The sequence below is a fragment of the Cnephaeus nilssonii genome (assembly GCF_951640355.1).
Source record: "Cnephaeus nilssonii genome assembly, chromosome: 5".
NCBI lineage: Eukaryota > Metazoa > Chordata > Mammalia > Chiroptera > Vespertilionidae > Cnephaeus > Cnephaeus nilssonii.
In genome coordinates, this window is record NC_137076.1 from 4,652,493 (window position 1) to 4,669,088 (window position 16,596).

The following is a 16,596-nucleotide window of genomic DNA, read 5'->3' on the forward strand; positions in this document are numbered from 1 at the left end:
ATTTCCTCCTGTGCCCCCCTACACGCACACGCATCCACATACTTTTTAAAAGGAAATCCAGTAGAATTCCCATAGACAGCATAAAAGGAAACGAGCCCTTTGTGTTGAGAGGAGCTGGGGTTTTTAATCGCAGTGCTCCAACGTCCTCACCCCCACTGTGCCTTAGCCCACCTCTGTGGATGCATGATTGGGACTCCACTGTCTTTGTGAAATTGGAGCTTGGTCCATTTTGCTTCCGTCCTTGTTGCAGTTCTTGTAATTAACAAGTATGTATTAGCCCACTTTTCTGCCTGAGATAAATGTCCTTATGTGTGGTACGGTTTCTGTTCACCAGTCCCAGCTTTTGTAGGATCCTTTGTTCTTCCGACCACTACTAAAGAGGACTTAGAATGTTGGGCTGTTACTCTGTTGACCCCAGAATATACCTTAGAAGAATTTATTGAAAATAAACTACTTTTCACATATTTTCCAATGCTACTTTTTCCTCCTGACAGCTCAGAGTAGAAAGACAAGTACTGGTTAGTTAACCCCTTAGTTAAATGAGCCTATCTGGACTGCTCAGACATCGGAGCAAGGACGCGCACAAGGTAAAGAAAATGCAGAAGTGTTCCTATAGGAATGCACTTTTTAAATGAGCATCCGTGACCTTGCCCATGAAGATTCTCTGCACTTCCTACGCAGTTGCCTCGCTGGTGCTGGCATCTTGTGTGCAGGCCCAGCGTGGCGTCTGCTGGCACCTCTCAGCCTTTCTCGTGGTCCAGGCTGTCGGCCATGAGTTCTTGAGTTTTTGTGTGTCTGGGAAAAAAATCAACTTCATTTTGTTTGTGAAAGATGCTTTCACCCCTTAAAGGCGTCCGAGTTGCCCGTTTTCTCTTCAGTTCTGTGACGCGCTCATTCCTTTTCTTTGGCTCGCGTTGTTTCTGATGAGAAGCTGTCGTCTCACCTGTCCCTCTGTCCCTGGGCGGCCATGGTGGTGGTGGTGTGTTTCCGCATCGTCCTCTTCATGTTTCTTGTATGCGGTTTGCTGAGAACTGATTTATAATTCTAATTAAATTGGGAAACTCCGACCATTATGTCTTCAGATGGTCCTGTCCCCTCCTGTGGAGGCTGCACATAACGATACACTGGTGGTTGTGGCAGTAATGACGGCGGCAGGGAGCAGTTGGCACTCGTTGCCTGCCAGCTAGGCCTGGCACTGCTCTCCCACTTTAAAGGTTATAACTGAGTGTTGGATCCTTATAGGAGCTCTGTGAGGGTGAGGCAGCACAGGATCCCCACAGTAGAGATGTCAGGTTTTTCAGGCCAACTTTAAGTACCGAACTGATTTATTTAAACAAGTACAGTCTCTCTCTCTCTCTCTCTCTCTCTCTCTCTCTCTCTCTCTTTTAGTAGCAAATGATGACTGGATAGTTGTAGCAAAAGTATCGGGGTTATTTCTAACTCCTCTTCTACCGGGCTGCACCCCCGTTGCCAGCCAGGAGCCTTCCCCTCAGTGTGGGGTGAGCACGCAGGCCGCTGCTCGCCCTGTCTTCTCGCTCACCCCACACTGACCCATGTGCTCAAGTCCAGTTGTATTTCCTCTCTGAATTCCAGTTCATTCCAAGTATTACGATCACTTCCTCTGTTGTGTCTCTGCCAAGTCCCCGCAGTAACGTGTGTGTCCTGCTCAGAGTCCTTACCTGAGGCCTCCGCTCGCCTGCTCCGCGCTGCTCACGGGCTCCCCTGGGCGCCGGTTGGCATCGCTGGTTCCTGCTGGTGCTGTCTAGGGGTGTGTGTCTGATGTTGTGCAGGAGGTTAAAGGCCGTCATGGTCTGCAGTTTCTAAGACTTGTCCGCCTCTCCTCGCCGAGAGTCTCACGGTCTCCCCACGTCTCCTGCCGCAGGTGCTGTGGCAGCTGGACATCTTCCGGAGAAGCCTGCGGGCCCTGACGGGGCACGTCTGCCAGGGAGAGGCCTGCATATTCTGTGCGCTGAAGGTAACCTTTATAGCTCTGACTGACAACTTCCAATTGTCTCTCCAAATTTTTAATTTTACTTGACAGTTTGTTTGATTTATTTGCCATATTTGATTAGCTCATTTGTAATTAAAGTTCATTGTCAAGTGATTTATAATTTTGAAGATGAATTCTTAAAGTATGACTTATTTGGGTTTATGTTTTCATTTTTCACTTCTATACAAGGACAGTTAAATTAATATTCTACATGGTATGAAATTGTTGGGAACATTACCTTTTACATTATTTTGAAATTATTAGTTTTTAAAAAAATACATATTTTATTGATTTTTTACAGAGAGGAAGGGAGAGAGATAGAGAGTTAGAAACATCGATGAGAGAGAAACATCAATCAGCTGCCTCCTGCACACCCCCCACTGGGGATGTGCCCGCAACCAAGTACATGCCCTTGACAGGAATCGAACCTGGGACCCTTGAGTCCACAGGCTGACGCTCTAGCCACTGAGCCAAACCGGTTAGGGCTGAAATTATTAGTTTTAGCCTGTTTTTTGAACTGCTGCTAATTCTGGTTGCCAAGGAAGCAGCAGTGAACAGAAGTGATACAGCCTGCTTTCAGGGAGCGTCTGTTCTAGGGAGGGGAAGTGAAGCAGCACTATGGGGAGTATATCAGGCGGTAGTGACTGCAAATGAGGGAAATGGACCAGGAAGGGGAATCGAGTCGAGCAGCAGGAAGCCCTCGCTGGGAGAGTGGCATTTACATTATGACCTGAAAGGGTGACAGTGGCCTGGATGTTCAGGCGGGCAGGGCCCTGAGGGGCCGTGAGCATGACAAGGTCCTGGAGACCTGGCTGCAGCCGCTGTGTGGGCGCGGGTGCCCGGGGAGCTCCGGTGTGGGGAGCAGTGGTCACAACCTGCCTGCGGAGTCCTCTGTGGGCTCCATCCAGGACATAGGATGTGGCTGCAGGTGCTGCAGCCCTGAGGCGAGGTGCCTGGAGAAGGTGCCAGGGCTCCCCCTGGCTCTGTCTGGCACCTCGGAGTGGCTGCGGTCCCAGGAGGAGGCCAGGCTGGCACCACAGCCCGGCAGTGGGCAGCACTAGCAGCTGCCCGGCATCAGTGAGGGGATGAGTCCATTCCCAGCGCCAGGCGGTGCCACAGGCCTCCACCAGAGCAGGGCTGAGCTGTCCCCACCAAGTTCAGATTTGTGCCCTGAGTGAGGCCGACTGTTAGTCACAGCCTGGTACTTCATCATGGAGTGTCAGTAACACCCAGGAGGGCAGGGCACGGAGGGCCTTCCCGGCCTCTGAGAGGACCTCGGCTTTTCTCCTGCGTGATGCCAGGTGTTGGGCTCCTTGGCATAGAGGGTGATGCCGTTTGTTTTAACTGGATACTGTGTTTGGACTGGACTTGGCTGCAGGAATGAGCATAAAGAGAAGAGATACAAGGCAGAGGCAGGGAGTCCGTATAGATTAAGCAACTCATTTGTGCCATTGAAATCCCGTCCAGGAATCTAAGATTTTATCAACACTTTAAAAAAAAATCGATTTTAGAGAGAGGAAGGGAGAGGGAGAGAGAAACATTAGTGATGAGAAAGAATCACTGATCGGCTGCCTCCTGCACACCCCCCATTGGGGATCAAGCCCCCAACCCAGGCATGTGCCCTTCACCAGGAATCGAACTATGAGCTCCTGGTTCATAGGTCGACGCTCAACCACTGAGCCACACCATCCAGGTTATTAACACATTTTAACATTATCGAGTTCCTGCTATTTTTCATGTGATTAGATGTTTATTCTTGGTTAACATAATTTCAATTCCTGTAGTACACTTTTGATTCAAAGCAACTTATCCCAAAACGTCCTGAGACCTGGTCAGAATCAGCCGGGGAGCAGTGTAACGCGGGCCTCACTCAGGCACACGCAGCCAGGAGCATCCAGGCTGGGTCCGAGCAGGCTGGCTGGTTCTGCATGCCGACGCTCAACTGCGAGGCTGGGGCTACCATCTCCGCACAGGGCTTTTCTGTGGAATTTCAGGGCAAAAGGCTGTTTAGCGTTGGTTTCCGAGGGTAGAGTTTTGTGTCACCGTGTGGGAGTGTAATATGGACGTGTTTCTGCAGTTGTTGGCATTGAGCTCACGCATGTGCTTGTGGATTCGCAGACCATGTTTGCTCAGTTTCAACACAGCCGGGAAAAGGCCCTCCCATCGGACAACGTGCGGCGTGCCCTGGCCGAGAGCTTCCGGGACGAGCAGCGGTTCCAGCTGGGCCTCATGGACGACGCTGCCGAGTGCTTTGTAAGGACTTGGGAGCCTCCTTCTGCGGGAGCTCGCGTCCCCTAAAGAGCCGATTCACAGACTGACATGGTCAGAGCGCGGCGAGGGTCAGAGCGCCTCCGCAGCTCAGTTGGGGGCTCTGGGGACCTCTGGTTTTGCCCTTTGTGCTGCTCCAAGTTGTACTGTTAGGCTACTAGGGTATTTAAAAATGTATTTATTAGAGCAAAAAGGTTCATTCAATTAAAGACATCACTTCAGCTGGCGCCCCGCCCCCCTGGGCCTGCAGGTGCACATAGCCTGCGAGCCCGTCTAGTGGGCAGTGACTCGGGCAGCTCTTGAGCAGCAGGGCTGGCACGCACCCCATGGCAGGTCGAGAGGCCCGGCGGAGGGAGGCCCTGAGACTTCGCCGAGTGGATGAGCAGAGCGTTCCATGGTCTGTCATGGACCTTGTGCACCTTCCTCGGTGTTTCAGTGAGAGAGGCTGCCTGTACATAAGACGCACCGTTTCTTTCCTACCTTGTACCCAGCTAGCAAGTCCCCCCGTGCTTCCTCAGAGCCCCGTGAGGTTCTCCTTGGCTTAGTTCTCCTGTCCCCCTTCCACCCCAGCTCCAGTGAAGCCTCCTTCCTGTGGCCTTTCAGCCTGGCCCCTTACAGTCTGATTTTTTAAATGTATTTTTATTGATTTCAGAGAGGAAGGGAAAGGGAGAGAGAGATAGAAACATCAGTGATGAGAGAGAATCGTTGATTGGCTGCCTCCTGCATGACCCCCTACTGGGGATTGAGCCCACAACCTGGGCATGTGCCCTTGCCTGGAATTGAACCCGGGACCCTTCCGTCTGCAGGCTGACGCTCTATCCACTGAGCCAAACCAGTAAAGGCCTTACAGTCTTTTTTTTTTTTTTAATGGCCCTGGTTAATACCATTTTCTTCAGTCTATTGCTTGTTCTCCTAATATTTCTGTGACTCGAATCCAGACTCCTGACACGTAAGGCCCTTCTGTTGAACTGCAGGCCTCGCTCTGCATCCCCGACTGTCCCTGCGAGTGAGTGATCACAGTTGCCTTTCACAGCCTTTGCTCAGGCCCCGAAATCCTCACAACGTCTCTGATGTATTCAGTTGTCCAGGTGCGGCCTCAGTCGTGCCTGCTGGATACGGCAGGTCACAGCCCCCGCAGTGCTCCGGGTTTCTGTCACTGTCGTTAGCGAGCATCTTCTCTGCTCCTTGGACAGGGCGACAGCTCCTTGACGGGGGGACTGCTCAGCACACTTGCCATATTGACTAAACGTCCAAAACAGCACACACATCATGAAATAGGCTTTTACAATTCTCATCTTAATAATCGATCCATTGCTCTAAACATAAATATATGGGGCACAATACTGAAACTATACTTCACTTCGCTGAAATGCACTAACACAGGATGCGACCGTTCATGGAGTATCTAGCAGTCCCGGCTTGATAACTGTTTTCAAGGTGGTTGAAAGGATCCATTATTTACGCTTTGATAAAAGAGGGTAATTTGTTGGAGTAAATGCCCTTGGTGATGTGTATTAGACCTGAGCTGTCCCGAGCCTGTGGGGAGCACGCCCCTTGCGTGGTGAGAGTGCAGGTGTTCTCATTGCACGCCACCGTGGATGTAAGTCACATGGACTGTCCACGAGAGCCATGTAGGATTGTGTTTAATTAACAGGAAACATAGGAAAGTGTTTTCTGGTATTAAGTCCTAGATGTCAGCTACCATAACTTGATTTTTAAAATCTATTAAAACCACACATTATGTTTCTTTTGTCAAATTTGTGAAGTGGATGTTTCTTTTATTCGATTTGTTTTAAGCTGACTCCACAGGGGTGAACAGTTGACCAGCATTCGAGGTGTCATTGAGCAGGAAAGCTGGCACTGAGTAGGGAACGCCTAGATCTGGCCCCGGGAAACCGTAAAGGCTTACGCTTGTGAGGATATTACGGGCTGTATTTTGAAGTGTCTCTGCCAGATTCACCGCTAATGGGTCTTCTGCTTTTAAACCAGGAAAATATCTTGGAGAGGATCCACTTCCACATTGTGCCCAGCAGGGACGCGGACATGTGCATCTCCAAGTGCTGTGTCGCGCACCAGAAGTTCGCCATGACGCTGTACGAGCAGGTGAGGCGCCGACCTCGCTCCTTAGATGCCGTTTGTGTTCCACGAGCCGTGCATTAAGCGTCTGTTTCTGCCGCAGTGCGTGTGTCGTAGCTGTGGGGCCTCATCAGACCCTCTGCCTTTCACAGAATTCGTGCGGTACATTTCGACGACAGCCCTGTGGTAAGAACCGGAAAGCACCTTCACCAAAGATTTAATAGCACAGCGAAGCACAGCGAGCATTTACTTTGTAAGCCCACGGCATCCGTGAGTATCTGCTCTGTCTGGGACTCAGGCTACGACCATCAGAGGTACTGAGTGGTGTCTGTCTCAGTTGGATATTTCTGAGGTAGCCAGGTGCATCTACCACTTAGTGCAATGTGCAAAACATGAGTCAAAATTCCCGCCTGTTCACATCGACAGCACGTCTTTGGAACTGGGCAGGAGGGCTGGAAATGACAAGCAGCCCTGGCTGGTGTGGCTCAGTGGTTGGGCGTTGTCCCATGCGCTGAGAGGTTGCTGGTTCGATTCATGGTCAGGGCACATGTGTGGGCTCGATTCCCCATGGTGGGCGTGCAGGAGGCAGCTGCTCACTGTTCTGCTTTCACACCGATGTTTCTCTCTCTCTCTCCTCCTTTCTCTCTTTCTCTAAAAAAAAAGTATTTTTTTAAAAATGACAAGCGAGTGGTCAGGGAGCTGCACCTGACTCCCTAACTTGGGCAGGTGTGACTTTGTAGTGGCCATGTCCCCTGTCAGCCCCGCGTGTGCCTTCATGGTGATGGAAGCTGCACCTGACTCCCTAACTTCGGCAGGTGTGACTTTGTAGTGGCCGTGTGCCTCCGTGGTGATGGAAACGGGGGAAGCAGGAAAGAAAGAAAACAGTGAACACAACCCTCTGCTAGGTCTGCGGCCTTCAGGCCTCGCCATCACCTGGAATAGGAATTTGCCTGGCTTGCCCGCCTGCTCCCCTCTGTCTGCTCAGGAAACAGTACTAGTTAGGGACCCAGAAGTATCCCCAGACTTCACACAACAGCCATCACTTGAACACTCCCAGCAGGCAGTGGAGAGAATGCTATTTGCTGTGTGCACACACTGACTAAGGTCACAGGTGCTTGCAGAAGCCAAAGGTGGTCGATGATCCTCAGTCGGATCCGTCAGCTGGTTACGGCAGCAGTGTTTCCTCCTGCAGAGTGAGGCAGGTCTCCTCGTTCACCCACTCCATGTTTAGACTTCCTCCTCTTGTGGGTGTAGCACAGCATTTCTTTAACACTGTTGGGTAATAACAACTGGGTTATTTGGGTGTGTTTAGCATCTTTCTTGTATGGACAGAGTTGGGGGAACGTCGGTTTAAAGAAACATTCCCTGAACTTCAGTCATTTGCGGCTCGTTTTGTTCTCTTTGTGTGAAGAGTAGGGTGGTTTGGAACAGGAGAGCCTGCGCTAAGGAGAGCGGTAAGCCTGCGCTTTGAGCTCCTGTGTACAGGCGTCCCTGAGCAGGCGCTGAGGCCACACAAACTAGCGCTCCGTCTGTGCGCCCTGGCCCACGCCCCAGATCTCAAGAGCCCAGACTGTGAATTCTGATAGTCTCTTTTTGTGGGTATTGAGGATTGAGTATTAATTATTGAATGCTTACTATGTTCCAGTCTTTACATAAATTGTTACTTTAACCTTAATAACACCGTTTCATTGATGCAGAAATAGGTTTAGTAAGGTTGATCTGATACATAGACCAAGTAAGACTGAAAGCCAGGTGGGTTCCATTTCATTCAGTGTTTGGTTGTCCACTCCCCGACAGCCGGGTCTGATTAGTGCTCTCTGTCCACGGGTGGAGCGCGTTAGGAGGAGGGTGCTTGAGCTGTGACTGAATATTGTGTGCTTTTTCCGCTACACCGTCAACTCTGTCCAGCCCTGGGACACTTACATTAAATAGAGCCAGGGCGTCTGGAATGGAAACTAGTAAGGGTTTTGAGCCGCATTGCAGTCTCTTTGGAAATGTTTAAATACTTGCCTAAAGGTACTTGATAGGTGTATGTAAAAGGTTGACTCCAGCGGAGGCCGAATAAAAAGTGGCAGGCACCTGCAGGCTCCGATGAAATGGCGAGCTCGCCCGATGGGAGCTGGAGGCCGGCCGCCGACATGGTGGCTCTGGCTGGCCTTCCCCGTGATGGCAGCCTGCTCTCAGCTGGAAATGTAACTGCTCCTGGGAGCCTGGGGCCAGAGAGGGAGCCTGCCCACAGTCTGTTAGGTCCAAGTCTGTACTCACGCCCCTCAGTAATTGATGTCATAATTTAAGTCATAATGTAAAACAAATATTTGACTTACAACTACCTTTAGACAGAGCATCTTACCTCGTTCATGTGGTTCCAAACAGTGCTATAATTTTTGTGCTATTCCATTCTTGACCTGATTTTTTATCACAGACCTGCCAAATTTCATGGTTTTCACTTTATGGAAATTTATGGTTAATTTGTTTTTACACAAAATTATGTTTTAAGACAGAAAAAGTGATCCTGCATATATTGATAACTTAGTATTTTTCATACGTAATTTCATACATAGGCCAGATTTGGGACTGCTTCTTTCTTTTGTAGCAACGAAGTTGGAAGAATGACGGACAGGCATGAGCGTGTGAAGCCCGAAATGTTTGCGGAATTGTTGCAAGCAGCGAATACGACGGATGACTATCGGAAGTGCCCCGTAAGCACAGTTTTGGATTGTCAGTGGCTTCTGTGTGCGCTTAAAGGAGACACCCAGAAGTTATTATGTCATGTAGATTGTCTATGGAATTATTTTTAAGAATTTGTTTTTGCAATGTTATTTTAGGTAACTATACCATGCGAGCTATTTATCTCAGCACTAGTTCTTTAAACACTCGACTTTGGAAGGATTTAAGGTAGCATATGTCAGTTTTTTTTAAAGTTCAGAAATCTATCATTTCACTAAAGACAAAATTAATTTCTTTTTTTTTTCCAAATGGTATCATTCTTTTCTGATGTACTATTATTAATCATTTCAGGGGTTCTATTTCTGATTTTTTTAGGCTGAATTCTTGTTTTAACATATTTACAAAAATACTGAAGAAAGCACTTTGATTTAAAATAAACTTCCTGTTTAATCAATAATTAAGAGAAATAGTTTGTTAGAAGTTTATTTTAATATGCTAAAGAAATAAATTTGCAATATATGTTAAGAGTGTTACTGCATCATGCCACAGGCGCCACCTGTGATATATATGTTTCAGTAATTCCTAAACTTGCATTTTGTTTTTTTCTTTAGAGTAACTGTGGCCAGAAAATAAAGATCCGCCGTGTCCTGATGAACTGCCCGGAGATCGTCACCATCGGCCTGGTCTGGGACTCCGAGCACTCGGACCTGACCAGCGACGTGGTTCGGAGTCTGGCAACCCATCTCTCTCTTCCCGGGGTATCTCCGCTCTTCATTCTCCTCCTTCTAGTTTTGCACTCCCGGACACACTTTCACCGGCCGGTTTTTCACAACGAAGTTCTCTTTCTAAGGAGGGAGGTTCAGATGGAACTCTCCTGGAGCTGACCCAGTCAGGCTAACCGGGCTTCCTCCGAGCCCAGGCCGGGAGCGGCTTTCGCTTCTGTCTCCTGCTGCGTCTCTTATCACTCTAGAGTGATGGTGATGTGATCATAAGTGTAAATATGAACTGTTCGCTTACATGCTTTTACCATCTTAGTTAACTATTTTGAATTGGTTGATGTTACAATTAACTTTTAGAGAGTTATCTTTTAGGTGACACAAGTTTAATGTGTGTTCGAATATGTGATTCAATCAAGAACTATCAGAAAATGGGTGATTATTTCATATTTTGATTCTGTAGATGTAACGTGTCAGTTCTATTGGAGACACTGTATTACTGGGCTAAAGTCAGGGCCTTCCTGTAATGCCTCCTGACGGGCGATTGGAAGTGTAACTGGGGGGGCACGCAGGCCGTGGTGCCTTCACACCAGGCAGCACTGGGTGGGCAGCACGCCCGGGAGATGTGTTTATGGGGAGTCAGATGCATGATAGCACATCACTGCTCTTCACTTTTAAGGATACAGTCCTAACTGTGCATTACTAATTTTTCAAACAGCTTTTTTATAGGGTTACTGATGAAAATGCCAAAAACAGTGAACTTCACCTTGTTGGTCTGATATGCTATACCAGCCGGCACTACTGTGCCTTCACATTTCACACCAAGAGTTCCAAGTGGGTGTTTTTCGATGACGCAAATGTGAAAGAGGTAGGTGACACTTCTATGAACTGGGATACTTACTGTGATTTATGCTCTTTAGGAATAAATGATGTAATAATGATCTATAATAATGAAAGCATAATATGCTAATTAGACTGGCTATCCTTCTGGACGACCTTCCGGACAAAGCCGGGGCTGCGAGGGAAGCTTAGGTACCGGGTGCCTGACGGCGGTCGGAGAAAAGCCCGGGTCCTGGGTACCAAAGGGAAGCCTGTGCCGGCAGCCAGGGGAAGGAAGGCCTACTCTTGCACGAATTTCGTGCATAGGACCTCTAATCTACACTAATACAAAAGAAAGATGCGCCTTGACCAGTTTGGCTCAGTGGATAGAGCATTGGCCTGCGGACTGAAGGGTCCCGGGTTCGGTTCTGGTCAAGGGCATGTACATTGGTTGCGGGCATATCCCCGGTGGGGGGTGTGCAGGAGGCGGCTGATGGATGTTTCTCTCTCACCCATGTTTCTAACTCTCTATCCCTCTCCCTTCCTCTCTGTAAAAAGATCAATAAAATATTAAAATATATTTTTAAAAAGATGCAAATTGACCGTACCTTTGCTACGCCCACCAGCCAATCAGGAGTGAGTATGCAAATTAACCCAACAAAGATGGTAGGTTGATTTGCATACGCAGGTGCTAAGTGGTTGGGGGCGGGGTGGGATGCTTGCATCGTCGCCATGGCGACAATGCAGGCGTTCTGCACTGCCCCAGCCACTCAGGGCCTCTGGGCAGCATGGGAAGGCAGGGCCGGAGCAGAAAGAGGCGGCTCCAGGGCTGGAGCGGAAAGAGGCGGTTCCGCGACTGGAGCGGAAAGGTGGTGCCAGCAGCCAGGGAAAGGAAGGCCCATTTTTGCATGAATCTTTGTGCATTGGGCTTCTAATCTATACTAATAAAAGGGTAATATACTAATTAGACCGGGCTACTGGACAACTTCTGGTTGTCTGGTCCTCCTTTCCGACAAAGCCACGGTGGCCGGGGGCCGAGGCAGAGGCGGTTAGGGGCAATCAGGCCAGTAGGGGAGGGCAGTTAGGGGCAATCAGGCTGGCAGGGAAGGGCGGTTAGGGGTGATCAGGCAGGCAGGCAGGTGAGTGGTTAGGAGCCAGCGGTCCCGGATTACGAGAGGGATGTCCAACTGCTGGTTTAGCCCAATCCCTGAGGGGTCCCGAATTGGAGAGGGTGCAGGCTGGGCTGAAGGGACACCCCCCCTCCATGCACAAATTTCGTGCAATAGGCCTCTAGTATTAATATAATAGTGACAGTGATAAAATAAAGGTATCTATATACAGGCAGTCCTTGGGTTACGTCAGAGATCCGTTCCTATGGCGCAATGTAACTCAATTTTCGCCATAAGTCAGAACCCACCTACATAAGCACCTACGTCACTCATATGGAGCAGTAATGAAGTGAAAGAGTAACAAAAAATTAAAGATAATTCCTGACCTTTACTTACGGTAAATAAATAATAATAAACATAAAGCACATATGTACATACGTTGAAATGTATGGGCCTTTTTTTTTTTAATAAATACTGTAAATGGGAGATGGCGACGTAACCATGAAACGACATAAGTCGAGTCCGTTGTAACTCGAGGACTGCCTGTATATAAAAGCCTAAGTGACTGAACGACTGAATGACCGGTCGCTATGATGCGCACTGATCACCAGGGGGCAGACGCTCAAGCAGGGGCTGTATCCTGGTGGTCAGTGCACTCCTACAGCCAACTTCCCATGGTCCCTCCTGGCTGAGGGACTCTACCCATGCACGAATTCGTGCACCGGGTCTCCAGTAATTATATAAAATGATTATTAGATGTAAATGCTTATATAAAATAATAAATGAATTTAATGACAATTCTTGGAATTCTTTTATTAATTTTGAAATCAGGTTTATTTTGAAGCTGTGACTCCATATCTAGAATAATAAAAAGTCGACAAATAAGTGTTAGTGTAGTCACCAGGGATTCATATGCACCATCCTTCTGTCTGATACACAAAAGATTTACACAGTTCACCAAAGGAGATAGGTGAACAGCCCTTGCAATGATACTTGGCATGATTGGGCACAAAGAAACACATTCAGTTCACAGTGAGGTTCAGATTCAGCTGTTAGGAGGATAAATTCCAAAGCCCGACCTCATCGGGAGCATGGAGGGCGTCAAACAGCCAGATCCCTGACACAGGCGCATGGCAGTGCCGACCTCACCGGGAGTGTGGACGTCAAGCAGCCAGATCCCTGACGCGGGCGCGTGGCAGTGCCGACCTCACCAGGAGTGTGGACGTCAAGCAGCCAGATCCCTGACGCAGGCGCATGGCAGTGCCGACCTCACCGGGAGTGTGGACGTCAAGCAGCCAGATCCCTGACGCAGGCGCATGGCAGTGCTGACCTCACCGGGAGCGTGGATGTCAAGCAGCCAGATCCCTGACGCGGGCGCGTGGCAGTGCCGAACTCACCGGGAGCGTGGACGTCAAGCAGCCAGATCCCTGACGCGGGCGCATGGCAGTGCCGACCTCACCGGGAGTGTGGACGTCAAGCAGCCAGATCCCTGACGCGGGCGCATGGCAGTGCCAACTCACCGGGAGTGTGGAGGGCGTCAGGCAGCCAGATCCCTGACGCAGGTGCATGGCAGTGCCGACCTCACCGGGAGCGTGGAGGGCGTCAAGCAGCCAGATCCCTGACGCGGGCGCATGGCAGTGCCGACCTCACCGGGAGTGTGGAGGGCGTTAGGCAGCCAGATCCCTGACGCAGGCGCATGGCAGTGCCGCATGGAACAGCCACCTTAGAGAGGTGCGTCAGCGTCGTGCACATGTAACCTTACCATGCAGCCAGCAGCACCACTCCCTGAGAATGTGCCCACACACAGCTTGCCCTTGAATGTCCGTGGGAGTTTTATTCCTGTAACCCCACTGGAGAACCCGAACGTCCATCAGCAGGTGAGCAGATAACCACGTCGTGGTCCAAGCGCACAGTGGAGCCTGATGCCCATCAGACAGCAGTGAGCTGACAGGTGTGGAACATCTCAAACCATTGTGCTGATGACAGAAGTGAGACTCACGGCCAAAGACCGATTCCACTGACGCAGAATTCCCTGAAAGGAGGAAAGCGTGACAGAAGGCACTGCAGAGGGCTGTGCACACTCGTCAGAACGCGGGGCTTGCACAGTGTACCTGGGAGGTCATAGTTCATGTGATTATGCTCAGTAAAGCCAACGGGAAATTCTGGTACTTACGTTCTAAAAGCAGCTCTTTGCTCGGATTCCTTCAGGCTTTGCTGTAGCAGCTTATTAAGAGGCCCCGCCTGCATCCGTGAGTAGCGCCTTTGGCCGTCCTACTTGGCATCCACATGGTTTAAATTGTCCAAGCTTGAAGGAGGACCTGGGTGTGCAGTCACCCTGTGAGTTTCATATTTGTTTGGCTTTCAGGTCACTAGTTCCTCAAGTATGTCAGCGTCCCAGGTGAGGAGGGTCAACAGCTAAGTGTACAGTTTGAAAAATTCCTCAGACTTTTTTACGGCCCTTCCTTCCCTGCGAAAGCCAACATTCTAGAATGCTTTGGTTCCTGTTTGTTCGGTTTTGTTTTTAAACCAACATTATAGAGGTATAATTTACAAACATTAAAGTGCACCCATTTAAGTGTTTGGCAACTGTATACACATCTATGTAACCTCCACACTATATAGCACAAAGCATACCCTTCCCCCCACATGGTGTCACGTTCTTGTTAGGCCCCTCCCACCCCGGCCCAGGAATCCTGGATGCTCTGTAGATTGGTTCTGCTCCCTCTTCACCATCGTGGGAATGGCCTTCCCCGTACACATCCCTCTGAGGCTGGCTGGCTTCGCCAAGCACATGCCTTTTAGGATTCACACGAGCAGTGTTCTGTCCTATGGCTATATAGAACAGGGGTCCTGTTAAGGTAGGAAGAGTCTGGGTGTGAACACGTTTTTCCATTGCTCCCAGGACCAGGGTCGGGTGTCTGGGTGGTCTGCTAAGTGTGTTCAGCTGTATGTGAACTGACAAATGGCTGTGCACAGAGACTGCGCATTTCCCTTCCTCCCGGCAGCCCTCCCGCATAGCACCCCCTGCTGGGAGTCTCTTACGTTAGCCTTCCAGGGGCCCTAATGTTGCCTCACAGTGATTTTCATTGCACTTCCCTTTGATTAACAGGAATGTTTTGAACTCTTCATGTGCTTACTGGCCATTCTTACGTCTCTTTAGTGACATGTCAGTTCAGATAATTTGCCCATTTTTCAAATTGGATTATTTTCTTCTTAATGAGCTGTAGGAATTCTGTATCCGGCACAGCACTCCTTTATTAGATATAGGTGGGGTTTTTGTTTCGTTATATTTTCCATTTTGTTAATAGTGACTTTTTTCATGGATCAGAAGTAATTCAGTCATTTCACGGAATCCAATTTTACATGTTTTCTTTGGTTTGATGTCCTATATAAGACATATTTACTTTCACTGAGGTTAATGTTTTCTCTCATTTTCTTCTGTAAACTGTAGAGATTTTACATGACTCGTTCTGAGTTCATTTTTGGGCTTCATGTGTAGTTGTGTCTTCTTTTTCCTCCCATTGCTGTAGAATCATTTGTGGAATCGACTTTTATATTTCCCCATTAAACTGCCTTTAATCTTTGTCAAAAGGCAGTTGACCATGTGTGTGGAAGGCTTTCTAAACTTTGTTAATCCAAATCTTGATATAGATTGTGTATAATTTTGCCCATCAATTATTTTTTAATATATATTTTTATTGATTTCAGAGAGGAAGGGAGAAGGAGAGAGAGATAGAAACATCAATGATAAGAGAGAATCATTGATTGGCTGCCTCCTGCACGCCCCCTGCTGGTGATCAAGCCCACAACCCGAGCACATGCCCTTGACCAGAATCGAACTCGGGTCCCTTCAGTCCGCAGGTTGATGCTCTATCCACTGAGCCAAACCAGCTAGGACAGCCCATCAATTTTTTAATGTTAATGTTTAAATATTTTTTAGACTCATTAAATAAAATAAAGTTACTCATACAACACACAGTTGAATGGCTGGCTAGCATCTGGATGTCGTTAAACATCTTTAATATGCAAATTAATTCAGCCCTGCCTTTTCGGGTAACAGGTTGCTGACAGGCTTGGTTTTGCTCCCTGTGGTTTTGTATAGGTGGGAACGAGGTGGAAGGACGTGGTCTCCAAGTGCCTCCGGTGCCACTTCCAGCCCCTGCTGCTGTTTTACGCCAACCCCGACGGCACGGCGGTTTCCACCGAAGACGCACTCAGGCAGGTCGTCAGCTGGCCGCATCAGAAACCCGCGGCGGAAAATATGGGTAATTCTTTGTCTTTTAGTTTAGTGTTTTTCTTTCTCACAGTCACACTAGGAATACTAATATCCTATATAATAAAAGGCTAATTTGCAAATAGACTGAACAGTGGGACTATGGGTCGCTACGACTTGCACTGACCACCAGGATGCAGATGCTCAACGCAGGAGCTGCCCCCTGGTGGTCAGTGCACTCCCACAGGGGAAGCGCCGCTCAGCCAGAAGCCAGGCTCATGGCTAGGGAGTGCAGCAGTGGTGGCGGGAGCCTCTCCCGAGAGGGCGCAGGTGGGCTGAGGGGACACCCCCCCACCCCCAGTGCATGAATTTTGTAGTGAATATAAAATGAAAGTTGAGGATAATTTCAAATTTTAGTTTCAGATGGAGTTCAGGAAGATTCTAATACATCTTTCCTGACCAGTGGCCTCACAGGCACCCCCGGGAGCCACCCATGACAGTGGTCACATGGCACAGAGGGGCTGCCCAGCTGTGAGCTCTTCCTCGCAGGAAGCTTTGGGATTTAAAGCGAGTCAGTCACTGGGCAAGTCCAGAGCAGCGAGGGAGTCGGTGTGCATTGCACAGCACGTAGAGATCCTTGGAAGATGTCACGCCTCTGAGTTAGTAATTGTCTACAGTATCAAACATATCTGAAAGGATGATTCGACATCTCTTCTGGTAGGAGGAGGAAAGGGATGA

The 16,596-nt window shown here is 49.0% G+C and overlaps 1 protein-coding gene across 2 annotated transcripts in view; it reads left to right on the forward strand.

Moving 5' to 3' along the window:
- USP53 (ubiquitin specific peptidase 53) overlaps window positions 1-16,596 on the forward strand; it is a 54,999-nt gene that overhangs the window by 14,934 nt on the left and 23,469 nt on the right. The window contains exons 3-10 of one of the 2 annotated variants that reach the window (XM_079771074.1): window positions 1,883-1,975; window positions 4,109-4,243; window positions 6,248-6,361; window positions 6,438-6,520; window positions 8,928-9,033; window positions 9,613-9,759; window positions 10,436-10,585; window positions 15,748-15,910. In XM_079771074.1, the coding sequence (XP_079627200.1) occupies window positions 1,883-1,975; window positions 4,109-4,243; window positions 6,248-6,361; window positions 6,438-6,520; window positions 8,928-9,033; window positions 9,613-9,759; window positions 10,436-10,585; window positions 15,748-15,910 (991 nt within the window). Of the gene's footprint in view, window positions 1-1,882; window positions 1,976-4,108; window positions 4,244-6,247; window positions 6,362-6,432; window positions 6,605-8,927; window positions 9,034-9,612; window positions 9,760-10,435; window positions 10,586-15,747; window positions 15,911-16,596 lie in introns of those variants that run through there. The other variant, XM_079771075.1, reaches the window with a different exon arrangement.